Here is a 24,797-nt window from a genome sequence, read left to right as displayed (position 1 = left end):
AAAGCATTCAGAAGAAGGGACACAGTTAGCTAAATCACCCAAGGTGAAAATCGGTTAAAATAAATAAATAAATAAAAAATAAATAAATACGGCACTATAAAAGATAAATCGATAGCCATAGATGGTCTCACATCAGAATCAAATGTTGCACTTCTTAAGATTCTGTCTCAACATTTCTCTCTCAACCCTTAAAATGCCCTAGAGCTGAGACAGAGGACGACACACGCACGCACATACACAAATACTTAAAAAACACGCTTTCTCTAAGGCTACTTCAGCAAAAAATATGTTGGAATGCTAGACAAACGCAGAACTAGTTTAACTAGTTAGGTGAAGAACTTATGTTTTAATAAAAGAGCCCAAAATGTTAGCAGTAGATTCAGAGCACAACATGCCCTATATTACAAAAAATACAATATTGAACAATATATAAAATATTGAAAGGAAAATTACGTATGGAAAAGCTAAATCGACCTTACTTGATTCTGACTGGTCAGAGGCCTCAGGAAGGGCTGAGCAAGCCTTCAGTCTCATGATATGTTGGTATCATCTCTTTCATTTAACATCTAATTAATGCACTGAATACAGCAGACACTAAATTGCAGCTCCCCCTACCAAACACACACATATACTGTACATATAAAACCACTCACAATTATTACTGAGACATGAAATCTAACTTGGCAATTTATAATCTGTTACCTCTCAGTAAGCCTGTCTCTGTGTCTGGTTAAACCTTGAACTGCTGCTTCTGCTACTGTGAGTCAGTGACATACAAAACCCCACAACCTGCAAGTCAACTCTACCTCAGGAAATGCTAAAACCTCAGCGAAAAATACAGTCGTTGTGTAGCGTGGGTGTGCGTGGGAGTGTGTGTGTGTCTATCTCAGGGAATAAGTATTGGGAGTTATTCCAGGAAGTTTTTCTGCTCAGCTGGCACAGTTGCTCAATAAAAGCTCTTGTGTGCGTAAGCCGCTTGTACAGCTGAGCGTATTTTAATGAGCTCTATCCCACTCTCCCTGACTGCTGCATGCTGGGATTACCTTGCGGGGTCACGTCCATCCTAATCCCATCAGCACAACATGGCTCAAAAACCAACAAGCCACTGCTGACCTCCACAGGTAGACCTTATGCCACAAACCCCTGAAAAAGATTCTCACCTATTTGTCACCTTCACTTACAATTTTTTAAGCATTCAGTAGGTAGATGTGAAAAGAGCCCAGAAGGACAGAAATCAAATCAATGTTCCTAACCTGCGAAGCCAAGTTCTGATTGTTTTGATGGAGATCGACCTTACTGAGGCTTTTCAAGAAGCTTGCGATCCTATAGTGCATTGCAGCAGGTGAAAGTAGCACACATGCATGCATTATAGATGTAAACTGGGATTGCCTGATACAAGACAGAGGAGAACGAGAGAGGGAAAGGGAGAACTATGATGGATTGCAGAGAGAAAGTACTGGTTCAAAAGTCTTTGCCGTAACAGACTAGATGAAGATAACATGAAGGAAAGAAATACACGGATATGTGATGTTCATACCTATTGCTTGTTTGTGCACGAGTGCTTTTTAAAATGAATAGATTAAAGTGTGATTAAAATAATGTTTAACAGTTTCCTGGTGAGGCAACCTGAAAACACAGTTCCATACAAACACGCACACACACACACACACACACACACACACACACACACACGCCATACACACACACACACACACACACACAAACACACACACCATCGCTCACAACTCCACATGCTTTTACAGACAGGTGGTCCAATGTGTACTGTCATACACTCACCTAACAGTACATTCCTCTTTTGCACCTTCAGTTTCACACACTGAAAAAAACAAAGCTCATGATGATTCGGACCTATTGAAATTAACACACATCAATCCATGTAATACATGTCTCGGAAGCAAATGGAGAATGCACATTGGAGCCATAAAATGAGTGGTGCTTTTCTGAGAATGTTAATCTCAATTTAAAATTAAGCACAATGTCTCTATGACAATATCATATGAATCTATTGAAATTACTTTCCATCAATCCATCCATTCATCTTCTGTCTGTAAGCCCATCCATTTATTCAGTCTAATCCATTCATTCATTCAGTCTCTTCTCTAGGTGAAAAGTAAGCAATGCATTTTTGAATGTATTAATAAAAAAATGAAAATAAATAAATAAAAAACATGATAATGTGAAACTCATTATTCAAACTTGGACCCATCCATTCTTTCCATAATTCTAGTCTAAAAAATGTCAACAGTAGCTGAAAATAGAGCCGTAATTGCAATACTACTTACATTCAGTAGAATGTCTTTTGAGCAACCATCAAAATAAAGTATAATCAGGTATTAAGCATACAGTCTAATGATAATCTAATGACTGCTAGTTGACTGTAGTGGCCAAGTTACGTATAGGCAGTAGAATGTCTAAAGTGGACTATCAAAATAGTGTTACCAGGTTTTTTTTTTTTTACGTAGCTACCTGTTGATGCCATGTTTAGACTTGTTTTATCTGCCAGATACACTTATTATCTGAATGTGCAAACCTATTTCCTTTAATTACAGCAATGCATGCCCTCAAGAAAGTTCCTTGTTTCACAGTTACTTTACTCACATACACACCAACAAGAACTAATCAATGCAGAAAAGGGGAAAAAGAGGAAAACAGCACAAAGTCGAGCTGAGTAGGCTAATAATGCCAACAACTCCAATGCAAACTGTAAATCAACATTAAATCAATGCTTAATCAATGTGTCCCTCCCACTTATTATCAACCTCTCAATGAATTACTAAACCCTAGCTCCAGATAAATGCTGACCCCACGAGTCTTCACTCTCTCTGAGTTCCCAGCAGCAGGTCTCTGGTTTAACATGAAAGGGATTTTTATTACTGAACCTGCTGAACCAATGAGTCGGTTGAACACAGTTAATATGCAACTAATAAATAAATAAATTACATTTTATAATATGTATGTAAAAAAAAAAAAAAAAAACATTTATTTTAATTGTAATAATATTTCACAATGTTACTATATATATATATATATATATATATATATATATATATATATATATATATATATATATATATATTTATATATATATATATATATATATATATATATATATATATATATATATATGCAAATGAATCCATAAACTTCACATCCTGTTTATATATTCCTTTGTCTTTCTCTTATTATTCTTATTATCTCAATTAGCAATCACTCTTTATTCCTCACCTCTCTCATTCTCTCTATCATTTTATCATCAGAACTTGTAAGAAGTTTTTTTTGTAACTGGCAACTACAGAAAACAGCAAGTATTTGTAGTTTTCTATACAAGCTACTGATCATTTAAACTGAAACTATAGTGAAGTTGCTCTTTTGAAAAAAATATTTACACTTCAAGCTACTAAAAAAGCAGCCAGCTACACTGAAGAAATGGATATATATATATATATATATATATATATATATATATATATATATATATATATATATATTTACAACAATGACTCGAAAGAACAACAACAGTATCTAATTAACTATAAAAATAAGATAAATAATAAACTGAGCAATTCCAATCCACTGCAGTGCTCGGGCCCTAAAAATGCAGAACACAGACTCAAATAAGCAAATCATTTTGTGAATCTGTTCATAACGTTCATAATGAACCTATTGACTAGAATGAGTTGTTGGAAAAAAGAACACAGCTAAAAGAAACTGCTAAACTATGTCACACTGCTGAGGGATGTAGTCAAAATAATTAGAAAATGTAGTTAATTACTTCCCAACACTGGTGTATAAACTGTTGGCGTTCGTCTTACTCGCCCCTTTGAGTCATAAAAAGAAAAAGCTGTCACTGGTTCATTATTATCTGCAATGATCCAGTACAGGAGTAATATCCCTGCTAGAGAGGATTCATAGATCTTTATGTTGACTGAAAGATGAGAAACAGAAAAGCAGGAAAACTGAGGGTGTAGTGGTTGAGCTCATTCTCAGTGCTATACAGGAAATTGATTCTGGCCCCCGGGGTCACAAAGACCTTGCGTGAGAAGAGTTTGCTTGCTGGTGTCTTGGCAGTGGGCTGGTCAAACAGTCAAGCTTCGGGCATGATAAAACCAGATCTCTGTGGCACGCAACAACAGCAGGCAGCGTCAAAATGCAATAAGAGAGGATCACTTACAAATACAAATGCTAGAACAAAAGCGCATTCAAACACATGCAGGGGTAGAGACATGGGAAACAGTGCATGGTGAATAAGCATTTGACATCAGCATTCTTCTTTCAGGTCAATTACACTATATGTGTGTCTTCACCTTTCTATCCATTTATTTATCCATCCATCCATCTGAGAATTCATCATTAAAACATTTCCACCAAAATGTCATATGTATTATTTTAGTTAACAGTATGAGGTGAAAATTACTTAAATCAATAAATATGAAAAAAAAGTTTTTCTCTTTATTTACAAATAATGTCTAATATTTCATCTCAAGCATGCTTTTATTTATCTTATATAACATATTTTCAAATTTGAATCTAGTAGTTCAACATGAAAACCATAAGTATGTCTGTCAGAAAATGCTTGCACTGATTTAATGTATACCTTCGAAGAAATTAAAATCACTTCAGGTAAAAGCATCTTACAAATGCATAGATGCAAACAGATATAAATGGATGAAAAACATTTTGATTATGACAAGAAAAGGGTTGAATCTCTTTTAATAAAAATCAACCCCTGTGACATATGTGGCTGCAGTTAAAAATGTCTGGTTTCCATCCCTGTCTCTAATCTCCAAATGCAGCTTTCATGACTAAAAAGCACAATGTGTTCAGACAAAACATCCTGAGAATATTCAAAGATTACACATGCATAAAATGATCCATTCCAGCCTTACCCTACTATTTTGGCACTGTTTGCATTACAGCTTTTGTTTTTTCGATGACAATTAGCACTGAAAATTGGCCTCCCGTTTAGAGACTTACAAGCGTCATCCCATGTTTAATCGACTGCCTCATTCATTTCTGATTCTATAACACAGACAGCATGAGTCCAGAAGCTAATTTAACTACTTATCCATTGATTAACATGGAGTTGTATTAACTGTAATGTAAATGATAGGGCAAGATGCAGCATAGAGGGGGAACACCTCAAGTCTGCTCTGAGATGAAGAGAGAGAGAGAGAGAGAGAGAGAGAGAGAGAGAGAGAGAGAGAGAGAGAGAGAGAGAGAGTAATTCAATTAAGGGAAACACACTTCTGCACGTGTTAAGTCTTTCTACTGGAGACTTAAAGCAGTATTCAATTACCTGCTCAATCAAGCCCAATTTACTGCTAGAGTGGAAGGAAAACATAGAAACTGTAGTGAGACTGATCCTCACTTTTCTCAAAGAGCGAAAAGAGACTGTGTGTGTGTGTGTGTGTGTGTGTGTGTCTGTGTGTGTGTGTGTGTGTGTGTGTTAGAGAGAGACAGAGTCAGGCTTCACACCAAGAGTCGGTATTGATCTTGGGTGAGGTGAGGTGAGGTGACATTGGTTAAAAACATAAGAGCTCTTCATTTCTGGAAACAGCGTACCTCTTACTGAGATACCATGGCATTAAGTATAGATAGCATGAGGCATTTTATAGGTACACCTATCATTACTGGTGCATGTGTGAGACACTTGGTTAGGTAAGTGGGCAGCGAAGCTTCAGGTACACCCCTGCAGCTCAACCAAACCCCCTCACCCACCAGGGCACCATTTCCATGACAACGCTAGCTGAGAGCCCCAGCAGGACAGGAGATAAACAAGAAGCCATATCCTTACCACTGGGATGGGAGGTGTGTGCGCTTGTGCGTGTCAGGCTAGCCCTCTGAGATGCACCTAGCTGGCTTCATCCTCTGAAGCTGATGGACAACAACAACAATATCCTTTAGATTAGAAGCAGCTGTCAGTCCCTTAGGAAACAGCAGGCCTGGCAACAGTAGCACACGCAGCAGGGGCTAACTCCCTAAGCTCCTCTCTGAACTGGCAGAGGCCGTGGTGGCTAATTCCCCACGCTGACCACCGACCTGGCAACAGCGGCTAACTCAGTGGACTAAACACAAAGGTGGCGATCGCAGTAGTTGCTAACTCTCCAAGCGGGGTGTAAAGCTGGCAAAAGTGGCAGCTGCAACTCCCTCTGCTCTAGTGGGGACTAGCATGGAGCCCCAAGGATTGCAAATATAAATTGTTACAAAAGTATCAAAATTTAAGCTGTGCACACTAAGAGCTTGCTAAATATCCATCCATCTATTTCCAAGTTTGTAAAATGTTAAAGTTCCTCAGAATTTGATTACAATGAAAAGATCTAGATATAAATGTAAAGAAATATAAACATAAGACACAGTTGTGGGCTATGAAGTCACAATTCCATGTTATATATGAAGTGGATGTTATAAGATATAAAGGCGCATTTGTGAGATATAAAGTCAGAATTGTGATAAATGCAATAAAACTGTTAAATATAAAACTGCACTGCGAGATACACTCATAATTGTGATAAATACAGTTAAAACTCTGAAGTATACAGTTGTATTGTGAAATATAAAGTTATACTTGTGAGATATGAAGTCATACATTTGAGATATTAAGTTATATTGTGAAATATAAAATTCTATTGTAAAATATAAAGTAAAAAAAATTGAGACATGGAGTCATACTGTGAGATAATCTAAAGTGACAATTGTGAGATATGAAACCAGCTTCCATAAATAACCTCAGCATGTGCGAGAGAGTGGAACAAATCCACAGTATTCTTTCACTGTGAGAATCTCTCGGATCCTGCGAAGCGAATAAATAATTCATACTTCATATTTGGTTAATCAAACAAATTAGATAAAAGGACTTCTCTTTCCAATTTAAACACCAAGAAAGAGAAACATTTAAAATATTTTTTCTATGTGTGAGAGGACAGTGAATTTGCCATACCATCATAATCCATATACACTGCTTATCCAGTTACATCCAGAGACCTTCACAAGCTCATCTCAAATATCTTCATTCGGAAGGCCGGAACTCAAAATTGGAGAGACTTTTAAAGGTCCAGTCCCATATATAACAGAGACACAGTGCTTCTGGTTACTTAACCAGCTAGCCCACAGATATTTAATACTTAATATTTCCCTGATCAAATATGATTACGGCAGTTATTCTCTTGTTGGAGAAACCTGCCATCAGCTTCTAAACCGGAATGACAGAGCGGCGTGGAAGCAGAGAGGAAAGGAGGCGAGTGTGGTTACAGGTCTGCGGAAGAGAGAAAGAGTATATGGGGTTGGAAAGTGAGGAAGAAAGAGACAAAGACCACAGTAAAATCAATGCATGCAGAGAATGGAGAGATAATTAAGTTAGGAAAGAAGAGAACGAGGGAAAGAAAGAGTGAATTCAATCCGTACTTACAAGACTCCACATCACATTTGCTAATGATAGGTTACATCTTAATATCAGTAGCCATTAAACACAATGGCAGCGTTCCCAGAATCTTTCGCTCTTAACAAACCCCCCATCTAGTTATCTGTGATTGTGAATTGTACAGCCTCAGTGTTTTGTCGTTGTCGATAAAGGCATAGCATGGGATGTTAGTGATGTCCTGCTCACTGACTCAGAGGTGTGTATGTGTGTGTGTTTGGCAGGCTCTTTGTAGGCTGTGTGCTCAATTACACGCTGACATAACAGGGATGTACAATTACAGCATGACACTGCGTTCACTGTACTGCACCTGTCAGACAGCCTGCCAAGGGACGACCCAGGGATCCTTAGATGATGAAGAGGCAGGGGTGGACGCACACACACTGGTTGTACATACTTCAGTGATTTTATACTTCCACATTCACGGTCCTATTTTCCACGGCCGCCTCTCTCTCTCTTTCCCTGTCGTTCTCTCGTTGCAGTAGAACTGCAGTGCTCAGCACTCTAGTCATTGTTGTGATTCAGTAGTGGAGCTCCTGTCTGCCAGATCTGCTCCAATTTACAACAGCGGCCCACAATGCACTACTCTGGGAGAAGCAAGAAAGCAACCACACCTCTCTCTTTCTCTACTCTCAGGACTCAATCTCTCGCTTTCTACTGTAGAACAGCAGACCATCGTCAAATAAGCACAAATAAACAAGCTGCACTCCTGAAATAAACCCCTCCATGAATCTTCTCTTGCTGTCTGCTTTCTCTCCCTCCTCTCTATATGTGTCCAAGCTCTAAAGCGGGTTCCCCCCAGCATTAAAATGTAGAAGTGTGTTTGGTTTCTGCAGCACTAGTGGCTCCAAATGGATTTGATAAAATAATGTATGTTAATTATTTATTTATTGCCTCTAACTCACACAACTGATTATGCTAATACTGCTAAGATGTGCAGCGAAAATGAACAAAGCAATATTAGAAGACTTTTAAGTTTAAACTAAAAAAAAAGTTTATTTTTTAATGTTAAAATCTAAACACTGTAACCAAGAGGGCACTCAGTATTTTGGGAAGTTTGTGTGCATTGGGAAACATTTTTCAAATAAAGCAAGGGTAACACTCATTTTAAATATAGCACACAATGAAAAGTACATGAATATGACAGTGGTCAAATGCATAAAGCACAGCATAATTTGTCATCACAAGTTTAAAGCTTAAAGCATTCAATTCATACAGACCAACCGTCACAGAGAGAACATGCAATCATGCATGATACAAACACACACTTCACAAGATCTCCAATCTAGATTCGCCTAATTATGCAAGGTTTGTGAAATTAAATGTTCATTAGTCATTAAAAGATTTGTTTAAATTATATAAATGCGTATTTGCTTAATGCTGACCACAAACGAGAAAATATTATATTTGCCTTTCTATTACTAATAATATAAAAAACAATCATTATAATAGCTTTTGTATTAATTCCTTTGTTTAACCGTTCTATCTGATTATTAGACAGACTTCTATTCGTAACAGAACTGTTAACAACGACAGTAAACAAGAGGGAGAATGTTTGATCAGTGGCTGCCGTTCTCAGTGCTATTTAAATTAAAGTCAGACGCGCCGTCAAAATAAAAGTCCCACCTCGAACACATCGACCAAGCAGAAAAACTTATATCAGCCGATATATCACCCTTTTTTTTATTATTTTGTCCAAATAAATTAAATAAAACGTTAATAATAATAATAATAATAATAATAATAATAATAATAATAATAATAATAATAACAATTAACTAATTAACAAACTAACTAAATAGTTCTGTTTAACACAAAAATGATGCACTTCATCTTTAAAATAAACCTAAACTTACATAAATTCAAACACACTGCTGTGTAATGGACCAGCATTTAATGTTCATAATTGATAATATCCTGCCCTACTCCTGCAGTCTTGATGGGCTGTTTTTTAGTAGAAAGCTTTGAGAGTGTCTCTAGCGAACGCACTAACAATCTTGTCGGCATGCATTGTTAGCACTGAGAGCGGGCATTGCTACAGCGACTGTAAGGAGAGAAAGAGAGCAAGGCTCTGTGGGGGAGATCACCCACTTTCCCTATGCACAAGCCTTTCATCTAGCAGCTATTGCAAAGCAGCACAGCTAATTAAGAAGAACTAAGGAATGTCCAAAACACACACACACACTTTTTCTTCCTCATGGGGGCTGGAGGATAAATTCAGTACGGAAACAAGTGCTCAGCATTACTTAAAAAAATTCTAAGGATAGCTCTGTGTGTGTGTGTGTGTGTGTGTGATAGAGAGACCCAGCTGTGGTCCACTGCTGCTCACTTTATTATATAATTTGTGGAGGCATTAGATCTACTTCCATAGTCCACTGGGCTTTCACAAGCTTTCCCACAATCCCAATTAAGTTGTGAGTGTGTACATTATGTATGTGCCAGTATATGTTTTTGCCTCACAGTACAGAAAATCAAAATGTAACTGTGACTTCATTTCTCATAATTGCAACTTTATATTAAAATGTGACTTCATATCTGGCAATTGTGATCCTTCTCTTATAACTGTTATTCTTCTCTCTTCATCTCTCAAAATGTGACTCAAAATCATCATCTCAAAAATCTCACAACTGCATTTTTTTCTTCTGCTAATTCTGACTTCATATAAAAAAACGATTATCTTTCACAACTGCATTTTAATGTGATTTTACTGTATATTTGCGACTTTATCTGAGAATTGCAATTTATTTCTCCTAATGTGGCTTCATATCTCAAAATGGGACTTTATTTCTCATTATTGTGCCCTGATATAAAATAATTGTTATTCAATATCTCCAAATGTGAGTTTTTTTTTTCTTTTTTTTTCTATGTTTAAAATGCAGACAGAAAATATTATTACCCTAGTATAAAACAATAGAAGTCAAAAGAAAGTGCCCATAATGACAGAAACAGCTGCATATGTATATGTGTGTTCTCCGCTGGGGTTGAGCAGGACGAGATGATCCAGTGCCTGGATGCATTGTGGTTGCTCATTTTAGTGAAGACTCCAAGCTGCCCCACAAGCGCCTGTCAGAGTGGAGTCATGACTGATAATCACAGTCACACACATCACGATGAAGGGGAAACTCAACAGAGAGAGAGAAAGCACTTAGGAGGGGGTCAAGTGCAAAGAGAGAGAGTTTTAACAACAGATTTATGTCACTTTGTATTAAAGAAGTCACGGTTGGAAAACTAGTGAGTGGGGACAGGAAGTAACAGAGACTGTGCGTGTGGGAAACACTTCCAGAACATCCAAGCGCATCTGCTTTTGATTAACACACACCAGATGAAGCTATTTCAGTTCTTCTTTACTCTGTTTTCCCATCAGTCTTAAGGTTCAACACTCAGGGGGCGGTCAGCGGGTTAAACCTCCGATGAGACTGTCACAGGCCTTCCTGAGAGGCACGAGGTGACAGTGGTAACACTCAAGCATATTTCCTGACCAAACTGTGAGTACTCTTCCTCCATGTCTATAACCTCCCCAGCCGCTCCCTTAACTCCTGCTCCAGGCTTTTAATGAGGGTTGCCATGGCACCCTCTGTGTATTAACAAAGGCTGTTTAAGTGCTTCAAGAGAAAGTGGCAAGGTGCATATTTCTGTCATCATTAAATGAACTGATCATGTTGTGAATCATGGCGCTAGAGTACACTATACCTTCTGTGTTTAGTTATGCTGATTTTTTTATGGTTTGATGTGCTGGATTAAATAAATATGAGTGGATTTGTGGGCAGAGGGAGGAGTGATACAGAATATCTGATGTCTGCATGATCATTAAAGGAAAGCCGCATAAAGTCTGTAATTAAAGGATGTGCATGACAGACATAATCTTAAATGCATTACCCCAGTCTACACAAATCAAGCTTTGCGTTTAAAATAAATGTTCTACACATTACTGCACATTTCTTTTTAAAGACTCTTGTTGAGACGTTGGCTGGAGATAAAATTTCCTGTCTCTCGAATCTTTTAAAATGGTTGCATTTCTGTGTAATTAATGTTTGCTCTCTGGACAAATTGTCAGTGGGATAAATGCTATCTGTGATTAGTTAGAAGCATTAAAACCAACTGAGATCTCTCCTTTTTATGTCTGTGCATGTACATGTGGTTCAGTGCATTAGAACGTCAAAACAATTTTCCTGTTTTCCAGCTTAAAGAAGTAGCCTGATTGATACGGGACAGATTGGATGCTGCCGTTATGGGGATGGCTTGTTTGCTCAGTTGAGACGAATGATTGCCTTCATTTCCCCTGATATGGGCATGATGGCAGGAGAACGGCAGCCTATTTGCTCTACTAAACGAGGGTGTAATGGACGCTTTGTGCAACGTTAGAGCGCTATGCGGCTGCCTTTGAGAGGCTCTTGAGAAATGAACCCTGACAACTGCACAGATGTTCAAAAGGCCTTTCTTCTGTTTAGACGTGTAGACTGTTCATTTGTTTTTTGTTTGCTTGTTTGAGGGAGCGATTACCAGTCGGCTACTATGAACACTAGGTCTATCTTTAGAGGAGAGATAAGAGGGAGAAATTCAAATAAATCCATAACTGCTCATAAATACTCATGCACCATCTCGCTCACACAGATGACATCAAACCACACGTCTGCCATTCCCGGCTTTTACAGCATAATCACTTTCTGCTTTGAGCTCGTGTCATCTTTTTCATCTCTGCTGATTCCGTCAAATTATTCTCTAAAACAGTTCACCTTCATCCCCTATTCTCTCCATTGTCTCTCCAGCTTTCACCCACTTTTCCCAGAGAAGACCCACAGACCCATCCATTTCTATTAGGCAGGGAAAATGAGCACATTAGGGAAGAGAAGGGGGTGTCGGGCGGAAATGCCCCCCCTTGGGACGCTGAGCTAGGATAATGGAATTACACTCCATTATCAGACGGAGATGAATCCATTTAACTGGAGAGCAGCAAGCTACAGCGGAGAGATTGAGTAAGAGAGGGGTGGAGAGAGGAAGAGAGTGAGTTTTGCATTGCATTGGCGCAGCGCGGAGCATATGCCACCTGAGTACTGCTCAGATTTGGCACTGATGCCAGATGGACTGTTCTGATGATGCTTTTCATACTTTCATGGACCTTAAAACTGCTATTTATTTGGCTGGGACAGTCTCAAGCATACTGGTTTTCATCCAAAATATCTTAAATTGTGTTCCGAAGATGAACAAAGCTTTTACAGGTTTGTAATGACATGGGGGTAAGTGATTAATGACAGAATTTCCATTTTTGGGTGGAGTGACCCTTTAATAATAATAACAATGTTAAAATTAAACTATCAAAAGCACAAATAAAATCCAGTCAAGCACTCTACTTGTTAGTGTTTTGATGATGAAACTGTGTATTACTGTAAATTTCCTCATGGGATATGAACTATAAGTGGAACTAAAGTGATGTTTTGCTGTTTCAGGAGTAACTCCGAGCCCATCAGAGAGACAACATCTACTTCAGCAAAGACAACCTGGTCCATGTCCATATCAAGCAAATGTATATGTTTTAGACAGGTTTGGTAAATCTCCAAGTCGTTCTCTTCTCAGCACAATGAACGGAAAGAACAAAGCGGAAAGACACTGAAACTGAGACAAGGCTTTGTCTTTTTGGAAGGGGTTTCTGGAACAGAGAGGAACCAGGTACAACCTGTTCGGATTTATTTAGAAACATGAATATATATCTAATTTTTATTTTTATCCACCACCTTTCTTACTGGGGTATAATGAAGGTTAATTTCTAAAAAGGATCTGGCAAATTCAGGAAACAGATTTTTTCACCTTTTTGTTTAATCTGCCAATATTCTTATAATAAATTATTGAAAGGTAAACTGCACAATTTCTGTGATAATAATAATAATTAATAATAATTAACAGTCAACAAATAATAACAACAACAAACAAACATTGTGGATTCCCCAAACACTTCCCCAGTATGCCATTAGTCATACAAATAAATAGTCCTGCTCTAAATTGGGTTCATGGCTGATTAGCATAGTCTGTCGGTAGATGCAGCATTTCATTTTATCACAGTAAATGTTTTGTTAGTGACCAGTAATTTATAAATGTATTTAATTGTTATACCAGTGGATATCTGACTTCAGATAACATTAATTATAAACATATTTTGGCTGGTTAAGAACTTCATACAAACAAGACAATATATCAGCACAAAGTCACAGCCTGGTTTTTTGAATGGTTTATTTTTAGTTGTCTATGCACCATAACGTGGAATTGCAGAAAACATTTCAACATGGAAAAAGTAATACACCGCTTCAAATTATTCATGCTCACATCGCCGTGAAGTGACACACCGAACCTAATTAATTTTGATGTGCACAGTATTTTCAATGTTAAAATGCTTTTTTAATTTGCAGAGACAACTATAAGTAAGCCATTCGTGGGTTGATTTCCCCAGAGAGTGTAAACACTGTAGTTTTATGGCATTTTCACAAACATTGCTCTTTATCTGAGAAGTGCAGCATGTGGTGCCTCTCAACCAATGGTTTGAAATCAGGTGCCAGTCTACCCAGATAGAGGATGCATTTAGAAAATCTGATTGGGAAGAATTACTTCATTCACAAGGGCATTCTTCATGAAGAATAGTATTATAATTAAATTATTATTTTTTTATTTACTTGTTTATGTATTTACATATTAATTTATTTCAAATAAATACACAACTAAATAGAAAAAAATAATAATAACAAATAACATTAAAAATATATAATGTCTCTTTGGGGATATAATGCCATATTCCCATATATAAAGTCACTAATTCTGAGAAATAAAGATGCAGTTTTAAAATATAAAGTCATATGACATACAATAATTAATTGTGAGATACTGTGACTGTTAAATATTGATACCATTCAAAAGTTTAGGGTCTGTCAGATTTGTATTTGTATTAATTTATTTGCATAAAATTGACAATTATTCGGCAAGGATATATTATACTGACAAAAAGTGACAGTAAAGACTTGTATAATATAACAAAAGTATCATCGTATCCACAAAAAAAATATTCTTGAGCACCAAATCAGCATATTAGAATGAGATCTGAAGGATCATGTGACAAGGAAGACCAGAGTAATGGCAGCTTTAACATCAAAGGAATAAATTATATAAGAAACTATGATAAAGTTATTTTAAATCTTAACAACATTTCATGATTCTGAGCCCAAACTTTTGCACAGGGATATAAAGTCACAAATGCGAGATAAGAAGAGCACTGCTGTCATGTTAACTACTACTTGAATTTTTCCAGTGCAGTACTTCAAATTTGAAGTAAATGTCAGTAATTTCTGTCTCTAGTGGCACCAAATAGAACTGCAAACTGTTTGTTTGAGTCACTGACTAGGGTGAATTTGGAACAGAACTACTTGACCAATGGCAGATGGGGTGTGTTTGAAACTGGTTCACAATTATTTTCGCAAGTCTGTTTGGTGCCACAAGTAGCGCATAAATTACATGCTTCAACATTAAGGCAACAGCTTTATTCCATGTACCATAAATATCTGAGAGACATTAGTCCTTGTTTTGCACGTCCCCTCATTTCTTATGTTTTGACAGTGTTCTTGGCATGTTCTTAAAAAAAGGTGCATGAGCCAAATAACAGGTTGCCATGCAGAACCCATAATGGTGCATTTGTGCCAACTCAGTTGCCTCATTTCCTTCATGCCTCACAGTATCATTCAACACTCACCATGCCCTCTTTCACACATTACATCCTTGCATTATCCATAGTGGCTATATGAAGCAGAGCTCATTTGAAGATCGGAGCTGTATTTATAGACTAGCACTGCTGCGTTCCACAGCTGCTGAAGTCATTTCGCTGGGACTATTTATTTTAAGATCTCCACTCTTTTATTAGCTCTATTGTGTTTTTGCGATGTAAGGGAGTACAGCAAAACTCTCCCCTAAGCTCCAGAGATGTCAACCCCAAGAAGCCGGAAGGAATTCATGAAGAAAACCATTATCGTCAGGGTCAACAGGCACAAGTGGTGTCTGTCTACAATGATAACATACGCAAACACACGCCCATTTATATATATACACACATACTAAGGAAGTACTGGTGGGCAAATATGTTGAAAATTCCGACAAACGCCCCATCGCACCTGACCTCATTTCTGCATACACAGAACGTCATACTGTACTTCTCAGCGAGTGTGTGCAATCTCGTGGTTGGTGGCACCTGTCACAGGGTTCAGGATGCAGCTGTGTGTGTACAGATGCCATAAGTGTGATCTGTCTGGGTGATCCTCCCTGCAGACACGCACACACAGTCCTGGAGCTGCAGTAAAAGCACTGATGTGGGAAGACAGCCATGACATTTAGGCCTTAGTCCACTTCACTTCCTTGCAGTTGGTAAGATTGTTTAATGATTTTGATATGCTCACCAAGGCTGCATTCATTTGATTAAAATTAAATGTATTTTAATATATTTTTAAAGGTGATGTATTCCTGCAATGGCAAAGCTGAATTTTCAGCAGTCAGTGTTACATGATCTTTCAGAAATCATTCTAATATGCTGATTTGGTGTGCAGAAAACACTTCCTATATTATCAATGAAAACAGCTGTGCTGTTTATTTATCTATTTATGCAAACCATTACACATTTTTGATTAATTTAAAGTAAACAAAAAAAACAGCATTTATTTGAAATAGAAGTATTTTTTTTAACAATGTAAAAGTTACTGTAAATTTTGATTAATTTAATGCATCCTGGTTTGTAAGAAAAATTAAACTTTTTAGTGTAGCAAGACAGAGAAGATTTTTTCTGGTAAATAACATTATGCCACAAGTGCTGTTTACTGAGCTCAGCTTAAATTGAACCCAGAATATTATATTGTATGTGCACACACATACACAGCACTAATGAATTCCAAAGTAATTGAAATTCTAAATGCTTTCACTGCCAGCCTGCCTTTTGGCTATGACTTCCACCCTCTCAGAGGCTGTTGCTGAGGGTTTCTGGCCTGTTTGGGAGCACCTTCACCCGGGCGGAAAGGAGAGGCGGCCTCCCTCGCTTCATGAGAAGTAGCTGCTCCCTACAGCTACAGCGGAGGAGGATTATATAAGGTCTTCTTGGTGTGCTTGTGCTAATATGACTGGGTCATTTCAATATCTTGCCAGGAGTTAATGGTGTTTTTGTATATGTAGATGCATGTTGACAAAGCTCACAAAGTTTTAATGGAAAACATATTCAAATCGGTAGTTAATTTGCTTAAATTCTGACATTTAGGTCACATAAAAAAATAAAAAAAAAACTTTTGCAATGCTTAAGAATTCAGATTGACCTTATTTTAGAAAAAAAAAACTTTTTTGTTTAAAAGAAAAGTGAGTGTGTGATGAAGGGTGTACAAATAAACTGCGCAGTGCAGCTCATTACCAAACATTTCTAAAAAAAAAAAGTCTTCAATATGTAGAAGGTCTAAACAGATTGTTCTGAAAGATAGTAGAAGGAGTGACAATTAAGAGGGAGGAGGACACACCACCTCTTCTTACCGTTCTCAGGATGTTCCATCTCCCCGATGCTGCCGTCTGGGGTTGTGCGTTCATAGTGGTCTTCAGGCAGGGCGAGGGGCCCGATACGGGGTCCTGAAGAACTCTTACTACTGGGTGTCTCTGACTCTTCCAGACCACTGTCATAGTAACTGTGCTGAGAGGGATCCTGCAGATCTTGCGCCTGATTGGCTGTGGAGAAGGTCACTCGGCGATGCGGGAGCTGTGATTGGACAGAGACAGAGAGAGAGGTCAAAGGTCAGTATGCATGACTAATATATTAGTTTTAGCTCACACAGTAAAGAATTGAAAGTGACATGGCATACAGCCAAGTATGGTGACCCATACTCAGAATTTGTGCTCTGCATTTAACCCGCCCAAAGTGCACACACACAGCAGTGAACACACACACACACACTGTGAACACACACCCGAAGCAGTGGGCAGCCATTTATGCTGCGGCACCCGGGGAGCAGTTGGGAGTTTAGTGCCTTGCTCAAGGGCACCTAAGTCGTGGTATTGCCAGCCCGAGACTCAAACCCACAACCTTTGGGTTAGAAGTCAAACTCTCTAACCACTAGGCCATGACTTCCCAAATTTACACAAGAATTTACATTGTTACAAAAATATATGTTTCATATAAATGCAGTCCTTTTTCTCAACATTTTTATTCAACTAGGAAAAAAAGCATCATAGTTTCCTCAAAGATATTAAGCAGAACACGTGTTTTTGACATTATAGAAATACAGACTTGGTGAGATTAAAATAATTCTTTCAAACTTTTAAACTGTAATATAGTATATTTTATATATCCCTAACTGAAATATTTCAAATTAATTAGCACTCAGCAGGCAGATGCTGCTTTCCATTCAAAGCAACATTCACTAATCACAGAGGCAACATTGATATATGTACTAATCATAACATAAGTCATTACCAAGATCCACAGTCATTCACACTTGCACATACATCATTTCCTTTACATCTATCTATGTATGCATCACCTCACAAGAGCAAATCCCTCGGCACATGTTCGCTGTACATCCCAGAGTAACACAAACAGAGACCTAAACACTCTCTCTCTCTCTCTCTCGCACTCACACACACACACACACACACACACACACACACACACCTAAGGCTAAGCGAGGAGTGTATTAAGCAAGTGTTAGCTAAATCCAGTGTGACTGCAGAATCCAGGTTTGATAAGGATGAAAGAAGCCACAGCTCTCCCAAAGGAGAAGCCCACTTCACACCCCACTCCTCCCTCCAGCAGCACGGACGAGAGAATAGAACATTTCGTCAAGATGGAATAAGACAGCTCGCAAATTGGCATTTGGAGCTCGACGGAGACCCCTGTCAGCCACCCAGCTCTCCGAAGCACTTCCACCCTCCACATACAGTACCAATCACAAACCACAAACCTGCAGAGAGCAAGAAAGAGGGAGTGAGAAAGTAAAAACAAGTAGAACTCTACTCATCCTCTCATGTTATCAATAATACAGAGATGTTCCTAAACCACATTTCTTTTTATTTTCTGACTTTCAATCTCTCTCGCTCTCCTTCCTCACACCATGCTGCGGAGTTGCCACAGGGAAACACAACTACTTCATTCCTGCCTCCCTTTCCACTTCTCAGCCTCCTCTTCACCTCCACACATTCGGTTTGAGAGCTAAGCTGCGATTTGTTTGTTTTGTTTATTTTCTACAAGGTAAACATGTTCTTGTGCAATACTCCGCTCTGAACACCCAAAGCTGCTCGTGTCGCATATAAATTGTTTAGAGCGAGAGGAGAAACTCCTAAAGTAAAACAAAGAAATAACTGACTATACTTCTCTTATTCTCATGCTATCTGTTGGTGACAATGAAGTAAACCTGGAGAACACAAAGCATTTCCCCAAACGGGTGAGATGACCTTGTGTCCAGCCTATAAGTGCCTCCATTGTTTAACTCTTTGTTGTCAGATCTAATAAACCTTGTGCAGAGAATGGATAATGACTGTACTGCTGTGAATGTGATGCTTTTATGTTTGCTGAAAGAAATAACTATTGTTCGACAGGGGGTCATTACTCTAGGTCTGCTTTTCTGTAGTTGCAATTTTCTAAAGTGCTGTAAATTCTATGAATTTGTAATTGCTGTACAGAGTTCAGAGCCAAAGCAGCTCCTCCGAGATGATTTTATGACCGTTTTACCTTCAAACAAATAGAATGACTCTTTTTAAAACACAGCTGACTGATAATCTGAATGAATCAGCCACTTTTGTATGCACACCTGTGACTACACATGAAATTGAGTAAAAAAAAAAGCATAGTTAAGATAATTAACTAGTTATGTTCCTCAGTGAATAACTGTTTAATGTGACTGAGGTAAGCTATTATTGTACAGTACACACTACCATATAATTGTTTTTGAAAAAGGGCTCTCATGCAAAAATAAAAACAGTAAAACTGAAATATTATTGCAAAAAAAAAGTTTTCAATTTTAATATATTGTAAAATGTATTTTGTTCAGAATGGTAAAGCTGTCATTAGCCATAACTCCATTAATCTTCCGTGTCACATGATCCTTCAGAAAGCATTATACTATATTCTGATTTCAGATTCACTAGAAAAAAATATTGCTAATTACTTTCAATGTTGAAAACTATTTTGCAACTCAATATTTTTGAGGAAAATATGATACTTTTTTTCAGTATTCTTTGATAAATGGAAAACGTTTATATATTTGTATTATATATGTAACACTATTTTTTTCACATTTGATCAATTGAATGTGCCTTTGCTGAATAAAAGTATTAATTTATTATTAATTTACTTATTTTATTTTTTTTACATACAGTATATAAATAATTATTATATCTGCAATGAAGTCAAAAATCCACAAAACAACAATTCAGCTGATTTTCAACTGAATATGTCTATGATAAAACGTATCACACAGGATTTTATTATAGCTGAATGGATATGTGCACCACACAAACAAGAAATATTCTTCCGTAAAGTCCATTAATGGGACACATCACCTTTATTGCATCTGTGTTGCAGTTGCTAAATTTAATGAATGGAAAAGGAAGAGCTGGAGCTAATTAGCCAAGCCTTAAGTGCATCTGATGTAATGGTAGATGGGCGTTAGTGGAGCTTTCCACTATCTCCATGCACACAAAGGCTCAAGAGAGGCTTCAACACCTTCAGCTGCTGCCCTTTAATACTTTAGCCTGTCTTTTTTAACACATGGCTCATCTTCTCTGCTCCAGATAAAATAAAGATAAGCCACACAGTGCACGTTTGTGTAAAGCACAACACTTCTATTCAGAGAGGCGATTGGTTTTTGCTGAGGGATTCACTTTAGACCACTCGCCGTATCTGCTATGAGGCCGGCCATCCTCTAACGCTGATAAACAGAAATGTGCAAAGTCTCCAGTGGGTGCGTGTGGATGGATACACACACTCGCACTGCTCTATTGTTCTCCCTGTTCAATAAGAGAGGACGTGAATAAAACCAGACGGGCAGCTCAGAGCTTATTGGATCCGTCCATTTGTATCTATGCATATGTGTTTCATTGTATTCTGTTCCTGATTAGTTTTCTCTGTCCATTAGGGATGATAAGACACTGGAGGGCTACTTTATGAGACTACAATCCATTCTCTCGTACAAACACAGAGATGCAGAGATGATACAGTGGATGTGCTCCTATGATAATATGATTCCTGTATCTCATTCTCAAACTGAGGATAGAAAGAGAGAGTGGAACAGAATATAGAGAAGGTTTCGAGAGCAGAGAGTGTGTGTGTGTGTGTGTGTATAGAGAATTTCTTTCTCTGTACTTTCTGTAAAAGCTGCTTTTGTTCCCCCTCTTGGTGTACTTCTACTATTTTAGCCCCCAGCTAAGACAGCACTCACACACAAACAAAACGAGCTCCCATTATTAACCTCCCTCCCACCCTCATTCTGGCGGTCTCACTCTCTCTCCCTCTGTTCCAAGTTAGAGGGCAGATGCCTGGGTTGAGTTATGTAAGGAATGACAGCTATGCCTGAGGACGTGATTGGTTAACTGGGAAAAAGCACCTGCGGGACTCAAGTACCTGCCTCAGTCCTCAGACTGCAGAAAAGCTTTGAATCCTGTTAACAGCATCAGCGCAATATGTGGAGAGAGACAAGAGTGCAGGGAGACGAAAGTGGGAGTGATTTCGATAAATGAGGGATGGAGATGCCGAGGCGCCGGCAAGACAAATAGGAGGGACGGAGTGGAATGAACAGATAAGATGAAGAATTAACTATGAAAAGTGTGATCCATGTGATCAGGTGGGAATGGCACTCAACTGAGTTTCAAATTCACTGAAGTGAATGTGAAATCAAAACTCACCGTATTTAATGTCTTAATACATGTTTTTATTTAAGAAATAATGTGTAATCTTTTTCCTCCTTGACTTAATAATTATATAAATATATTACAAAATGTCAAATAGAATAGAATAGAATATGCGACTAGTTTCTTTTCAGAAAGGCAGTATTGTGCTGTCAAAACTCACCGATATTTATCCCTCCATCATTTCTAATCGAGTGAAGACTCATTTGCACTCTTGGAGGCTTTCAGCAGATACATCCTCCCCTGAGGAGCAGGAACACAACACTCTGCTCTCTGTAGCTCCGCCGCACTCCATCTCTTCCTATTCACTGCCTCTTAATGCTACATTAGCATGTCGTATTCAGCTAGAAGCCAACAGCCCAGGTCTAAACTCTGCCTGTGGATTAGAGAGATGAGATGTGAGCAGACAGCAGCTGCCCCATCACCTGATTTAAGAATAACAACCTCTAACAGGCCCTCAAACAGACATGCTCGGCAAATACTTCGCAACGGAGCCAAGGCACATCTCGGATGGTTCTGCTGTCTTAATGATAAAGAGGCGGCCAGATTGTCATTTTTCCATGTCAAATTAGGTATCAAAATCTACACAAGTTTGTAGAGAACTTCATTTTATCATGCCTTCAAATGCATGTTTTCTTCACCGTCATGGATGGAGCCTATCTGTTTTGCAAAATAAATGAGCATTATGTAAATTTTCAATGGAAATGAAGTGTGACCTACTAAACATAACTCAAATGGAAATGAGTGGTCAGACTAGAGGAGGAGATGACTAAAAATGAATTACAGAAAAAAAAAACAATAAATATCAAACGATGCCACATGACCTGAGGAGCAGCTAAAAGCAACACAGAGTGACAGATCTGAAGGTTTGCCATGGCAACAAAGGTCTGTGATGGAAATACTACAGTACTGACTGACTCGCATACACACACAGCCCCCCAAATCTCACTTCAACACAACAAATCAACTTTAAAAACAATCAAGAGTGTCTGTGAATATATTTTCAATTTACTGCCTCAGTGCACCAAAAATATCAGATCTCAAATGCTCAGATATCGCTGGCAACACAACGGCAGCATGCCAATCACACACTTATCATCTCAGTTTAGATTACTCTCTAAGTTACAGTGTCAAGGGTATTTCCGATCAGCAAGTGCATGCGCACACACACACAGGAATATTGGGGACAATTGTAAACTGGATATAACACCTGAGCTCTGCTACAATTGGTTCCTCCTAAAAATCAAACAGAATATGTTCATTCCAAAATCTGTGCGAACTCAAATGAAAGATATAGTCACAGTTGGTGGTGGGCGAGAAGTCATGTGTAAATATTTTGGAAACATGCATTTCAATGTAGAATAGATACATGTTCCTGTGGCTCAGTGGTAGAGCATTGAGTTAGCACTGCAAAAGGTTGTGGGTTTAATTCCCAGGGAACACACATACTGGTAAGAAAAAAATAAAATAAAAGCTGTATAGCCTGAATGCACAGCAAGTTGCTTCGAATAAAAGTGTCTGAGAAATGTAAATGTAGAAATGAGCTTAGCAGTAACATTGTCCAAAATAAAAAATATATAAAAATAAACATTAAAGGGGGTCCGCACATAAATAAATGTTATATAAATACAAAATAAAATTACAATAGAATTACTGAATATTGATCTGAAACTGAAATTGATGGGCCTGTATAATATAACAGTCTTTTACAACATTACAAAAAGCTTATATTTCCAATAAATTGTGTTTTTTCTCTCTTTTTTTGTCTGTCAAACCATCAAAGAATTCTAAAATAAAGTATATATATATATATATTTTTTTTATTACTTTTTTTTAATATCTTTCTTGCTAAACTTTCGAGCAGTGGTGTAGGCTAGCCTGGTCCCAATGTTTATACGTAATTATTACTATGTAACTTTTAAAAAGAACAAAACAAATTTCTGTAAGTTTTGATTGATGCTGAAACAGAAATTAGGATTTATTACAACATTCAAAATTTAAAATTGCTACCTATTTACAGCTAAAATACATAAAATATTTACAAACATTTTGTATCATTAAAATATTTGTGTCATTTTATTTTTATTTTTATTTTTTTTCATTTTAGCGATAAGCGAGAAACATTAACCAGGTTATTGTCCCAATCTACTTGTGAAGGCGCAAATATATTATTCAAATATAGATATTATACTTAGGCAAACACACCTCACCAGAAACACGGCATGTAACGCAATCTGTGATGAAGCAGACAAGAGCATTCAATTTTCCTGCCATAAAACCTGTCGTAAAGGTTTTTCAAGCGGCAACTTTTGAATTTGTAACAAGTGCGTCAGCGGCAACTACGGTCGCTGCTCACTCAGGATGGAGATAAAGGTGATTTTGGTGTATTTTTTATGTATTTATTTAATGGTTCCATTGTCAGTCACAGCATGTTAGAGAAAATGCTCTTTGTGTCCCGCGGCAAACAAAGTAAATATTACATTATAAGTAATGATTAAACAATTGCAGAAATGTTATTTATTTTAAATCTTGTTTAACGTTGTATATTCTTCTAAACGAGTTGGCAGCAGATTTACAAAAAAAAAATATATATATAATCTAGACAAATTATAATAAAAAAATATAATTTAGACTACACACTAGGTTCAACTTGAGTTAATTAATTAAAAGGCATGCACTTCCCAAGAAGGGTGAGTTCTTAAGCTGTTCAGATATATGTTTTTCCCTCAGGTAAACTTCATAAAACAAACTCACAAAACCTAACACTTCCCTCTCTTTAAACAATTCCACAGTGCAATGGCTCAAGAGTTAATCTATTCGGATGTTTTTTTTTGTTTGAAGGAATTGAGCAATTTCTACATTAGATGACCCTTTGAGGCTGTAATATAAACATTGAAATGACGCATGCGGAAGGCATATATAGCTTTTTGTCAGATTTTGCCGATTGATGCCATGAAAATTATGCTGGCTGATGCATATTTATTGTTATATGTCACCTAAAATGGAAAGAAATGTGCCTTTAAACTTATTTCTCTTCCTCAGTCTAAAATCCCTGACTTAGACTGGTCTGTTGGCTAGTTTTAGAGCATTTCGGGCCAATTATTCAACCCAGGCTCATTGGAAAAACATGCTTGTGGTGACATTTCTGCAAAATAACATTACTTTGCTTCTTGCTTATTTTGTGAGACTTTCAAAGTGAAATATCCAGTAGCATTAAAATCATGTTCAGTTCTACATGAAACAGATGAAAATAAATCTGTCAATGTTTCATTATGTGGGTTGTTTTGCGTATGGTAGCACTTTGAAAATTAAATCTCCAGTAAGGGCCGTTAAAATGCTCTACCTCGTTTGAATATGATGCACCAACATACACTAAACCCTCTCCTAAACCTAACCATTAGTGTTAACAATCAAATGTGAGATAAAAATGCATTTGCTGAAGCAGCCATAGGATTTGAAGTTTCTGAGC

At 37.6% G+C, this 24,797-nt stretch overlaps 1 protein-coding gene across 3 annotated transcripts in view; it reads right to left on the bottom strand.

Moving 5' to 3' along the window:
- The window catches only part of LOC132113704 (protocadherin-1-like), a 163,048-nt gene that overhangs the window by 38,418 nt on the left and 99,833 nt on the right, over positions 1-24,797 (bottom strand). For all 3 annotated transcript variants that reach the window (XM_059521634.1, XM_059521636.1, XM_059521635.1), the window contains exon 4: positions 16,967-17,186. In XM_059521634.1, coding sequence (XP_059377617.1) covers positions 16,967-17,186 — 220 coding nt within the window. The remainder of the gene's footprint in view (positions 1-16,966; positions 17,187-24,797) is intronic.

The sequence above is a fragment of the Carassius carassius genome, chromosome 33, assembly GCF_963082965.1.
Source record: "Carassius carassius chromosome 33, fCarCar2.1, whole genome shotgun sequence".
Lineage (NCBI taxonomy): Eukaryota > Metazoa > Chordata > Actinopteri > Cypriniformes > Cyprinidae > Carassius > Carassius carassius.
This window is presented reverse-complemented; position numbering and strand designations above follow the sequence as displayed.